This window comes from Muscardinus avellanarius (genome assembly GCF_963383645.1).
Source record: "Muscardinus avellanarius genome assembly, chromosome: 3".
Classification (NCBI taxonomy): Eukaryota; Metazoa; Chordata; class Mammalia; order Rodentia; family Gliridae; genus Muscardinus; species Muscardinus avellanarius.
In genome coordinates, this window is record NC_137788.1 from 160,944,279 (window position 1) to 160,957,189 (window position 12,911).

The 12,911-nt window shown below is 44.2% G+C and overlaps 1 protein-coding gene across 4 annotated transcripts in view; it reads left to right on the forward strand.

Moving 5' to 3' along the window:
* TJP1 (tight junction protein 1) overlaps nt 1-12,911 on the forward strand; it is a gene marked incomplete at both ends in the record, with an annotated part of 242,849 nt that overhangs the window by 159,699 nt on the left and 70,239 nt on the right. Inside the window, one exon of one of the 4 annotated variants that reach the window (XM_080691061.1) lies at nt 5,471-5,497. The exons of the other annotated variants lie outside the window; for them this stretch is intronic. Within the exon in view, the coding sequence (XP_080547187.1) occupies nt 5,471-5,497 (27 nt within the window). Of the gene's footprint in view, nt 1-5,470; nt 5,498-12,911 lie in introns of those variants that run through there. 4 annotated transcript variants of the gene reach the window in all.

The window sequence follows — 12,911 nt, forward strand, 5'->3', positions numbered from 1 at the left end:
ACATACATAAATCTACAGACACATACATGCATCTCCGTACATACATTCAGATTCCCTGAGCCTTTCACAGAAGGAACGTATGCTAGTATTACTTGTGAAATTGGGAGGGGTGGTATCCCAAAAGACCTGGGCATGCACTAGCAATAGGAGGTCTGGAGCAGGTCGGCTCTTCTCGAGAAGCTTGGGACATGCCGACAGAACAGCTTCTGGTAGATCCAGTGGACTCAGCGCTTCTCTGTATTCTGGGAGCCAGCCCAAAATGAAAGTACGGGCTTCCTGTTCAATAAGCAGGAAACTGTACCATGCAGCGTCCACCTAGCACGAAGCTTTTTTTCCGTGGTCCACATCCTGACTTGCCATGCTTTTAATTTTGTTATTTAATGTCACACTAAGTAAAGGACAGTTAAAACTGTAAACATGAGCATGAAGTCTCCTGTTCGTAGTGTGCAACAGCAGCCTGAAGTGCAGGTCTTGGCGTACTTAGCTCACGAGGACTCCCTGTGAGTACACCACTCACACTTGGTGGCTTTTCTCAGGCAGACTTCTGAGGTTTCCAGTCCAAAGAGTACTGTGGAGGGCGGCGGGCATGAGGAGTAGTATCCCAGTGAGCGCAGACCCTCCCAGGCCCGGGTCTGCTGGCTGGCCGGAGAGTTGAGGAACAGCACTGCTGCCGTCATCAAGGATGGCTAACCCTCCACGGCTAGGTGGCTTGGTTCCTGATTCTGGGCCAGACCAGAGGCTCACCCCCACCAAGAAGTGACCTCCAGCTAGCCAGGAGGCCGTGCTGCCTGCCTGGAGCCCTGTGGCACCAGAGATGCCGTGCGTACACATACGGGGCCCCAGCGTACACATATGGGGCCCCAGCCCTTGCTCAGATCCTTGTTGGGGAACAGAAGCAGAGGAGCGGGGTGGGAGAGGACCAGCAGGGAGGTCACGGGGGAGGCGACAGTCCAGAACCCCTCCCAGAAGGTATCGAGGCAGGGCCAAGGGACAGCAGAGCCCTTAAGCTCCCAGTGCATCCTGCACTGTCCCGTAGACCTTCATTTATAAGACGCAAATCCAGAACTAACATGGTTAAGATCGAAGACAGCGGCTGCAGCCCAGTAAATCCCCACCGCCGCCTCTGCACCCAGGCCTTGGAACCTGCACTGGAGCACACCTTTGAAGGCAGCCAGGAGGTGGCCAGGCTTTAGTTGTTGTTTCTGGGCTGAATATGGGAGACAGGGAGGAAGCTTGAGTTCCTAGAGGGAGAATTCTTTGGCCAAGGAAAGGATAAAGGCCCTGAGGAAGAAGACACAACTGAGAGGGTCAGCCTCACCAGGGGGGACCCCAGCGCCCGGGAGGGTGGAGAGGGAAAGCAGATGCCCAGGGGAGCTGTGTTAGTATGAAGGCAAGAAGAGAAGGGAGCTTCCATTTTTCAGGCTCTGTTCACTCTATGCATTATGGGAAGAGGTGTTTTGCTCGGGCTGGGGCCTCGGAAGACTCACTATCAGCGTAGAAGATGCAAAATAGTCATGAAGCATAGAAGACAACACTGCTCGGAGGCGAGTCACTGGTTCCACAGTCACAGGTTTCCAGAGATGCCAAGCTTCCCGGTTGCACGATATTCAGGACCCCAAGAGAGAAAGCCCTGCCTTGTCACAGTCAGGGAAAGGGTGACCCCAAACTGAGAGCACTTTCTAGAAAGGACTTTTATTCTGTGATGAATGCAAAATAAGTCTTGTGCTTATAAGTCTGTGTGTGTGTGTGTGTGTGTGTGTGTGTGTGTGTGTGTGTGCATGTGTGTGGTCCTGGGATGGAACCCAGAGGCTTTCAACCTCTGGTCTACACTCCCAGACCTGTTTTATATTTTATTTGGAAATAGACAGAGTCTCACTAAATAGCTGAGAGCCTCACTAAGTAGCTGAGGCTGGCTTTGAACCTACACAATCCTCCTGTCTCAGCCTCTCAAGTGCTGGGATTACAAGTGTGTGCCACCATGCCCGGCTTATAGGTCTTTTAAAAAGAATGAAATGACATTGGTAAACAGATAATAGCATTCTTTTTATATTTCTTGTAGTGAAATGTACATAATATAAACTTTGTCATCTTAACTATCTTTAAGTGCACAATTTGCTATGGTGTTTTAAAATAAGATAAAGATAAGATTAAAACTTGGCAATCCTATACCACCCCTAAAATGTTTTCTAAAATTTTACTGGTTTATGAAATCTAGAAACTTTATGAGTCTTAAAAAATGTTGTTCCATATTTTATTTATTGGCTGAGAAAAACTCCGGAGGAGTTTAAAGAATCTTTAACGTATGGCATAGGCGTGAGATCAGGGTCACGTATATGTTTGTTACAGTGCTTTGCTATGTTCTCCTACTTCTGATATGTAGTATATATTTCCTTCATTGGTTTTATCAGGGTGGCTTCATGTTCTACGATGGTGTGCTAACACTTCCTCTTTGCATATCAGGCAAAAACTCACAGCTGCTACCAAAAATCACAGAGATATGATTTCCCAAGAACCTTTTTTGGTAATGTAACACATCTCTATATATGTACATATATAAAATGTAGGTGTGGAGATAGTTATTAATCGGGGGAAGCCTGTCTTAATAGGTGGCTCTGGGATTTGTAAAGATTTCAGACACACACGGGCTTCTTTCGTTCTGAGCCGCAGACGCCAACCATCCCACAGGAAGTTGTCTTTGTAAGAGCTGTGGTTTTTTTGGTTTCCTGTTCTGCTGCACGGGATGATCAGAAATAAATCTGCACATCGAGAGATATTCTTAGTGTATTGTGACTCTGAACGAGAATCTCTAATTCACCAATTCACCTGTATCTCTTTCTGCTTAACTGAATCATGACTCTGTTCCTCTGTAAGCCTAATTAGCACTGTGGTATAATTAAAAAAAATCTTTTGGTGTTCATTTGATATGTGAAGGGTGCTTTGCTATTATTTATGCTTTCTACTTCACATCAAAGCACCTTCCCCAAAATAAACTATAGAAATGGAGATATGTTTTTAATTCTTGACAATGTGTGTTACCTTTTGTTTTATTAATGACAAGAATTTCCTCTTGAAGCCCGGTGTGGTGGCGTGGCGGCGCACACTTGTAATCCCCATGCTTGGGAGGTGGAGACAGGAGGATCGCGCAGGTTCGTAGCCAGCCGCGCTGGTTTAAGAGACCCTGTTTCCAAATAAAAATATAAAATAGGTCTGGGAGTGTAGCCCAGAGGTAGAAGGGCTTCCAGGAAACCCCAGTACCACCAAAAAAAAAAAAAAAAAAAAAAGAATTTCCTCTTGGTAATTTGGAGAAAAGGAGATGTATATAAATGCAGTTTGATTTATATACTTAAAATATCTATATAGTTTATACAGCTCAGAACAGAGTTCAATTTAATTTAGGTATTAAAATGCCATTGAACAAATTTCAAGGGATCCTGTTACTCATTGAAAATTTTTTTTTACTGATGTCACTTTAAAGCATAGTATTCTAGTTCAAATAGCTTAAGGTTGCAAAATATCTGGTACTTTGAACCTGAATTGATGCCTCTTGGTTAAGATTAAATGTGATGTTTTCATACAGTTGAATTCCAGAATGAAAAATATTGCTTAAAACCTCATTTTATATTTATTTCCATTTTTTATGTTCTTATCGTAGCACTCTATTAGTATGGTATTTAGATATTTAAATTACTAAACCAAGTGTGGTGGTGCACGCTTGTAATCCTAGTACTTGAGAGGCTGAGATAGGAGGATTGCAGGTTCACAGCCAGCCTCAGCTACTTAGTGAGGCCCTGCACAATTTAGTGAGACCCTGGTTCAAAATAAAGAATAAAAGCCGGGCGTGGTGGTGCACGCTTGTGATCCCAGCATTTGGGAGGCTGAGACTGGAAGATGGTGGTTCGCGGACAGCCTCAGCTACTTAGGCCCTCTGCAACTCAGTGAGACCCAGTTTCAAAATAAAGAATAAAAAATAGGGCAGGGGGTGTAGCTTGGTGGTTGAATGCCCCTGGGTTCCATCCCCAAACCCGCAAAAATAAATAAATAAATAAATAAATAAATAAATAAAAAATAAAGAATAAAAAAATAGGACTGGGGATGTAGCTTGGAGATAGAATGCCCCTGGGTTCAATGCCAGTACCGCAAAAAATAAAATACAAAAGTTACTAAGCGTTTCTGACATTTGTGAGTTTTTCATTTTACAAAGTGTAAATTAATAAGGCTGGAATGTTTCCTTGGGGTACAGCAAGGCGATTGGCACCGAGGGAAGTTCTATGCAGGGCCTGCCTTAAAAACGGGGCCACGGGGTACACATCTTTACATCTTTTTTCGCCCAACTTGAGCTGAAAGGACAGGGTTTAGAAATGCAGGTCCCCTGGGCTAAATGCCTAAAAATTCCAGCAGTATCCCTCCCACCCCACACCTCTTCCCTGGTGCTGGGAATTGAGCACAGGCTCATTCTACCTTCAAGTCACACCCTGAGCCCTGTTTTATCTTGAAGCGGTTTCTCCCTAGGTTTCTGAGGCTGGCCTTGGACCTCTAGTCTCAGCCTCCCAAGTCCTGGGGTGGCAGGCATGTTCCACACCCCCCGCGGACTGCGGCAATCTTGGCGGCCAAAGGTATGCCTTAGATCCCGGCCAGGCCGGACGCTCGGGTCCGTCTGGGGCCTCCTGCCGCCCCAGGACTGTCCGAGAACCAGTTTAGGACGGGCCGGCGGCTCGTCCGGAGGAGCGCAGTGCCCCGGACCTGCTGGAGCTCTTCGGAGACCGACGCCGGGACGCGTTTTTGCACAACGCCCGGCGCGGGGACAGCTGTGCCCTGGGTATTTGCCAAGTTAGGGCGACGGCCATCAGGTATTTCCAGGCCAGCTTTTCCGGGCACACTCCCTGGCTGGGCGGCTCCGGCGCGGTTCCGGGGAGCGAGCGGACCGGTCTCGGTGGGGAGCCGACAGAGCGTCGGGCCACCGGGTGCCCGGGGCCAGCCCCGCCCGACCTTTGCTTCAAATCAAACAGGAAAACGCGCGGCGGCGGAAACCGCCCTCCAGCGGCTCGGCAGCCGGGCTCTTCCTTCCGCGCCCGCGGTCGCACCCGGGCTCCGGCCGGCCCCGCCCACCAGGCCCCGCCCACCAGGCCCCGCCCCTCGCGCGCCGGGCATGCTCAGTGGGCCGGCGGCGCTGCGGGTCCGCCGGCGTCGCGGGAGCCGGCTGAGCGCGCAGACCCCGCGGCCGCGCGTTCCGGGCGGGCCGAGCTCGCGGGAGGGCCGGGAGCGGGAGCGGGAGCGGGAGCGGGCTCGGCGGCGGCGGGCGCGGGCCGGCGCTTCCCGGACTTCGCTCGAGTTGGGTCCCTCCCCTGGGCCGGGCCTTTCCGGCGCCCCCGCCCGCCCGCGGCCGGGCCATGTTTATCCGGGCCGCGGCGTGAGCGGCCGGCGGCGCCGAGGGTCGGGTCCGGGGAGCCTCGCGCGCGCGGGAGGAGACAAGATGTCCGCCAGGGCCGCGGCGGCCAAGGTGAGCGGGCGGCGGCGGCGGCGGCGGCCGGGCAGGTGCAGGGGCCGCGGCGGGCGGCGCAACAGGTCGGCGGCGGCGGGCGGGGCCGGGCCGGGAGTTTCGGGCTGATGTCACCGCGGCCGAGTGAGGCCGGGGACGCCGCGCTCGGCCTGCGGGCCGCGCTCGGGTGTCTTTCCTCCTCCCCTCCCTGCTCCATTATTTATTGAGGGGACCTTGGGAAAGAGCTAAGTTCTTAACAGTTGTGTGTGTGTGTGTGTGTGTGTGTGTGTGTGTGTGTGTGTGTGTGTGTTGTCTGGGTGTGTGTAGGTGTGTGGGTGTGTGTGTGGTGTCTGTGGGTGTGTGTAGGTGGGTGTGTGTGTGTATGTGTGGGTGGGTGATTTTGAATTAAACTTCCCGGAGCAACCCAGAAATCCCCCCCACACACACACACCTACACGTGGACAGTGAGCTGGACCCCGAGACTAAAAATTTGTAAAGATGCCCGGGTTCAGCACAGAACGTAGCTTCATCCGTTTCCCCGTGTGGATTCTCCGAGGTGTCCTTTGCTTCACAACTAACGTGGATTACGTGCAAAAGCGAAAAGTCAACCTACATGGATAGAGCCGTCATTAGAGTTCTTACTGAGCCAATAGTAAGTTAATATATGGGTTCTCAAGAGCTAAAATTTCTAAAGGCCAGTTAGAGTCCCCCTCCGCTTTTATACATTTTAATCGTCTTGGTCATAAAGTAACACTTGCTGTTTTAAAACAATAACAAGGACACAAACATGTGAAGAGTAGACAATTCCTCCTTTAAAAAAAATCAGTTCAGTACTTCAAGTGGCCTAGAAGTACTTAAACAGGTGGTGATTTGTGTATTTATTTTCGTTTGAATTTTTTCTTTCTAACATCAGGGGGCAGATAAAATACGCCTATGAAGTTTTGGAACTCTTTTTAACAGGACCTTGTTTTCAAACTGCCAAAGTTAGGGATTCCATGTAGAAGTGAACAAGTTCTTTTAAGAAACACAGTATTCTTTTTTGAGAAAATTTTAATTTGTGCCTTTTTGATTTTACGCGGATGAAGTACCGTCTAAAGGTAAAACCTGATCCAAAGATTTAGCGTAAAAGGCACAACTTTGCTTTGTCCTTAAAATAAGCTAACATTATTGACCTTTTCTGGGGCTTCCTTTTCTAGGAGGAAAGTCTTTGTTTCCATATTACACAGAATGTCACTTTGTTCCCGAAGTGAGATATCTGGTACCTGATATGCAAGACAGCACACTTTTAAAAGGTTATTTCAAGTATGGAGAAAAATGTTTTCAGTACATAGTACAGGGTGATGGAGGAGGAGGAGGAGGAGGACTTTCACTCCTGAATTAGGATATTGAGATTTTATGTAACATTGAAAAGCTCCCCCAGTCTAAATACTACATTGTAGGGATGTTTGCATACTTAAATATATGAGTAATGAAAGTTTATGCCGTGTTTTGGGGCCGCCTGAAATCTTACATAAAGCGAGACCAGTGATAAATATATAAAATGAAATGATAATCAGTTGTTCTCTGAATCACAATCAGTTTTTTAAGATGATCAAATGCTTAGTAAGAGCCAAGCTTTGTACCCAGTACATTACACAGGAATCTTTTGTTCTTCCCACCTCTCAGTTAAAAAAAAATATACAGCTGGGTGTGGTGGTGCACTCTTGTAATCACAGTACTTCGGAGGCTGAGACAGGAGGATCTCAGGTTTGAAGCCAGCCTCAGCAACTTAGGCTCTCAGCAACTTAGCACGATTTCTAAATAAAAAATAAAATAGGTCTGGGGGTGTAGCCAGGAAGTAGAAGGCCCATGGGTTCCATCATCAGGACCCCAAAAAAGTACAGACATAAATTTTGCAGCTTGATTGTTTTTAGTTTAGCACAGTAATTGTAGAACTCTTCGCCGAGCCAGTACATTTGATTTTATAATCTTCGTGATGGTCAAATAGGTTTTCATCTTGCAAATATACTTCATATTAGATAATCATTACTCATTGATGGATATTTATCTTGTTTCCAGGATTTTGCTATTGCACTCAGTATATTTTATATATGTGTGTGTGTTTGTATCTGTGCACTGTACACTTATTACAGTGTGTTAAATTCTTAAAAATGAAATTGCTGTGTTAAAGGGTATGCGCATTTGAAATATACCACTTTCTCCCAAAAGATTATGCCTAAGAACAAATAAAAAAATGATTGGTATGATCTTTCTGTTTCATCCTCCCAAGTACTGGGATTACAGGCGTGTATCACCGCAGCTGGCTGATAGCCACTGTTTCAAATGTTTGCTTTCTGCCTCATAGCCATCCCCCGCCCCAAAATGCAAGTGAAACGTTAATGTTTGAAAAAGAAGAAGTAAAATAAATCACAAAATACTAGGAGAAAATTAGGGCATATACACACATGCATGCACACACACACATGCACATGCACACACACATAAGGGTTTGAAAGGGCTTCTCAGTGCCGGATATTAAATAAAAAAGTGATAAAAGAGGAAAGCTCTCACATGTATGATGTACAGCTGAATTTGCACTCCAAATTCTACTTACTAGTGCACTCGATAGAAAATTAGTCGAAAGTCGAAAACAGGATTTGAGGGTAGTTCTCTGCCTTGCCACAGAATTAAGTATGTAAGAAAATGGCATGAATAATTATTAGGGACATTTTCATTGGTTGAATCACAGGAATTGGCCGAAGGAAGTTTTGATGGCTTCTGGATTTTCAAGCTGTTTTACTTTGGAGGAAGCAATAAAATTTAAGATTGTGCTATGATACATGTTTATTTTGTTCTCACTGCCAGCCCTATTTTTTATTCTTTGTTTTGAAACAGGGCCTCACTAAGTTGCTGAGGCTGTGAACCTGTGATCTTCCTGTCACAGCCTCCCAAGCATTGGGATCACAAAGTGTGCGCCACCACGACCGTCTTGTTCTATACTTAAATGCTGTTTACATTTCAGGGACAATTTTTCGTAGCAGTGGCTATGTCTGAAATGATAATGTAGATTATTAAAATGACTTCCATGTTTTGTTTTTTTTACCATTACACTATTGATTTACAGGATTCTCAATAATTGATTTCTTGTATCAAGTAAAGTACCAGGCTTTTCTCAGCTGAATATTTTTGAAAGTTAAGAACTGCATAAAATAGGTACACTAATGAATAAAAATAATTATGAGATCAGTCTTTACAGGTAGGAATTGTTTTCTGAATAACTTTAACAGCGGGGGTTTAGTTTTGGTATTTAACTGATCAATGCATATTTATTTGCTTTATACCAGTTTAAAAAGAAAATAATTTACTGTGCTTGGTGCGGTGGTGCAAACCTGTAATCTTAGTACTTAGGAGGCTGAAACCGGAGGATTGCAGGTTTGTGGCCAACCTCACTAATTTGGCCAGACCTTCTGCAACTTAGTGAGATTCTTTTTCAAAATAAAAAATAAAATAGGGCTGGGGGGGGCGGGGCGTAGCCCAGAAGCAGAGTGCCTCTGTATGCAATCCCCAGCTCCCCTTCAAACTCATTGTGGCTTATGATAATGCACTTAATTGTGTTTGACAACTTTTAATGATCTTCACTGTATTAATATTTTTTTCTGAGTCTACTCAGTTTGTTCAGTATTAATTTTTTATTGGAATGACTTTAGTAGTATTTTAGGTAGATGCTTTTAAATTTATTATGTTAGTGTGTTTGACATCTTAGATGCTTGTAGTTAAAGCTTTAATTTATGTCATTGGCTGATAATCCTAGGTACATTTTATAAACGTTTTAGGATATCTTCCTAAGACAGTTACTTTTCAAATAATACAGTGCCTTTTCTCCCATCCAGTGTTTTCATCTTAGCAACTTTCAAATTGAACTGATAGTTCAGATTTGAGAAAGACTAATGTTGCCATTGGTGGCTTCAGTGATACAGGTCAGCCATTCGCACCAACAGGTAATGGGTGAAGCCAACTTTAAGGGCTATAATGCAGGATATATGGTATTGTTTCTAATTTGAAGGAAAAAGTTAAAGTAGTTTCACTGTTTTTTTCAATCCTGAGAACAGTGTTCTGGTTTTGGCTTTTTACTTGCTTTTTAATCTTTTTATATATTTAGAGACTAAATGTAAACTCAGTATAATTCTAAGAATAAAACAGTATAAATAAGATAGATCACAATGTTGTTAAGGGAACTGTCTTTTAAAGTAATAGTTTTGGTGAAATTTTGGATTGTAATCCTGTTTCTTGGCAGCCCTGATGTGATAAAAATTGAGTGTACTGAAAGACCATGGATCCAGCTGTGAACTCAGGTGTAGGGCCACCGTCCCCGGCTGCTCAGTCCCAGCGTGGTTCAGGCCAGCCCAGCACACACATACACGCTCAGCACCGCGTCCTCCCCAAGAACCCTAGTAGCTCAACAAGCTAGTGGAATGAGCAGTTATTTTTTATCAGCAAAATTTTTGATCAAATGTGAAGTAGAATTAAAAGATAGCTTACCTCTAGACTGACACTCCTAAAATATTTGACTGGAACCTGCTTTGTACCTCTGAATTTTGAAGGACAGTCTTGGAAAACCTTATTAGTTTAGCAACAGTGTTGTAGAGAGAAATGTTTAGGATAGTTTACCAAGTTTTAATCTAGTTTGGCCTGTTTTAGAACAGAATTTCCTGTATAAGCCAGCAGTAAAAATAGGCCCTTTGCTATCTCTGACCTAGAGTGCATCTTTATTTATTTATTGTAGAGAACATGGCTTCAGGTTGCTCTTTTATGGGTTAGCCAGGTGCTTTATTTCCATTCCTTCTTAAACAGATAAATTCTTAATAATGAGAAGCATGTGAGGAGGACGTGGGTAAGGAGTTTTCATTTTACATTCTAAAAATGGATGGAAATAAACTCAATTACTGGCCACACTGCAGAGCCCTGCTTTAGAGCGTAAGAAAACCAGCGGGACCATAAAACACTTTGGAGATGTCCTATAGCCTCACCTGCTAAGTATGTGGCGTTGGACACTGAATCTGAGGTGGTCTGTATTTTGGGATAATCAGAAGACACGGTTTAGTGTGTGTCGGAGTTGTGTTTCCACTGTAGATCAGAGCGGCCTGGAGTTGTGTCTCCGCTGCAGATCAGAGCGGCCTGCTTTGCGGTAGCCGAGCTCCCCGCTGAGTAGACTCATCAGTCTAGTTTATTATACTTGGAAGGATGAGAAGGGCGCTAAGATGACTTCCTTTGGACACTGATGAGGAACATAAGATTATTTTATACCTGATTCAACTTAAAGATTTCTTTTGATTTGCTAAATATTTTTTATGGCAAATCCTGAAAGATCAAAAGGTTCATTTTTTCATTTTGGTTGACTTAGGAATATTCACTGGAGTTGTCACAAATATCTTTGTGGTTTTTAATAGTTTCTGGTGACAGAACATTGCATGTTCAATTTGTGATGAGCTGTTTCAGCGTAGTATGTACCACTGAAGTCTGGAAGGATACCAGTAATGGCGAGGGCTTTCTGTTAGCTAAGTGAAGGTCACGTGAGCACAGTTTGTTTTGGATCCCCGTCCTCTGGAAGCCTAAATGTTTAGTTACTATGTACTGTAAAGTTATGAAATGCATCATTGCTGAAAAACCAAAGGGTTTGCATTGCTTACTCTTAAAAAATCAGAGCAATCTGATACATCCTCCTGTGAGAACAGCATTCTGCTGTGCTTTCTTGGGTGGAGACATAGTGGAGTCATTTATAACATAGTACCTGCATTTTTCTCTAGTAATTTTTTTAAACATTTGTTTGAATTGAATCTGAATACATCTGTGAAGTGTTTTTTGCATGCATTTGGTCTAAGTGTCTCAGTTGGAGAGGAAGCTTGAAATGATAAAGTAATTGGAACTTAGGATTTCTTGAATTTACTAAGAGGGAAAATGGACACTGATAGTGGTTACTGTTGACATTTAGAGTCTAACAAGTTGTGAAATATGTAACAATGTTGATTTTTCAAACTGTTTTACATTCAACAGATAGCACTTGCACAGTGTGTACCAGGTGCTCTGTGGGTGCTGGGTCCAGGGCTTGAGCAGTCTGTGCTGATGGACGGTGGAGCCTTTTAATAGAGAGGGTGCACAGCGGCACAAAAGATGTGTGCTGGCATGCCATTCCTGTGTCGTCATCCCCTCCCCAGAGGTGGTTTTTCTTGTCTTCTGTGGTCCTCACTCTCTAGCTTTTATTTATCATTTTACTATCTAATTACGCATTCCATCAGCACCATGGTTTTGCTGGTGTCTAAGCTCCACACAGCGGACTCCTGTGCAGACGCTGTCGTGTGTGGCTTCTGCTTAGCACTGTGTCTGTGAGATGGCTCCTGGTGGTTCTCTAGCTCATGAGCTTTCCTTGTGACTATTTATAAACATGATAGTATTTTACTGTATGAGAACTCGCTGCCATATTAACTTTGGGGGAAAATAGTTTGAATTAGACTTTTGTGGCTTTTGGAAGATGAATAATTAGATAAGTGTTGTATCCAGCCATTGGAGTACTAACAGTCACGTGAATGGCTGCGTTTGATCTTCTTCTGTTTACTTTGAAGTCAAGTCAGTCTTAATTTTGAAGACATCTTATGACTAAGCCTTGGTTTCATCATCTTGAAGTATGTTTTACCCAGGCATGGTGGCCTATGCTTGTAATCCTAGCGCGCGCGAGGCTGAGAGCAGAGGATCACAGTTTGCGGCCAGCCTCAGCTACTAAGTGAGGCCCTCTACAACTTAGTGAGACCCTGTTTTAAAATAAAGAATAATGATAAAAGAAAATAGGGTAAGGGGTGTAGTTTGGAGGTCAAATGCCTTTGGGTTCCATCCCCAGACCTGCAAAATGTGAATAAATAAATAATAAAATAAATAGAAGTATGTTTTATTAGGCATCCACTTACCTGATCCGATTTGAGCGCTAAAAGCCATGATCAGGAGAAATATGTGTTTTAGACAAAAAACAAGTAAAAATTAGTCTGCCTTTCAAAATATAATTGTGGGAATCTTTCCTAGTATAAGACTTGTGGAATTTTTTTTTTAAACAGTGACAAGTATTGGACTACTTAACTTAAAAAACCACATAAAGCCACATTTTGATGATGTATCACCTATGAAATTAAAAACCAGTGGCATGACAAGTAGATTTACCTTCAAGTTGCAAATATGAAAATATTTGTCAAAAATAGGCAGTGGTCCCTCGTGTGGAATGCTGTGTGCGGCCGTCCATTTGGTCTTCACAACCCTGTGAGGCGCCAGTGATCTCTTAAGGTGAGGGCTGAGGTTAACTGACTGCTCTAGTTAGTCACACATCAGCTTATCCTCGGTAACCCATACAGGCACATGCCGATACGTCCATGTGTTCTAAATGAGCTTCAAGAGAGCATGGAATGGTGTTGGGCGG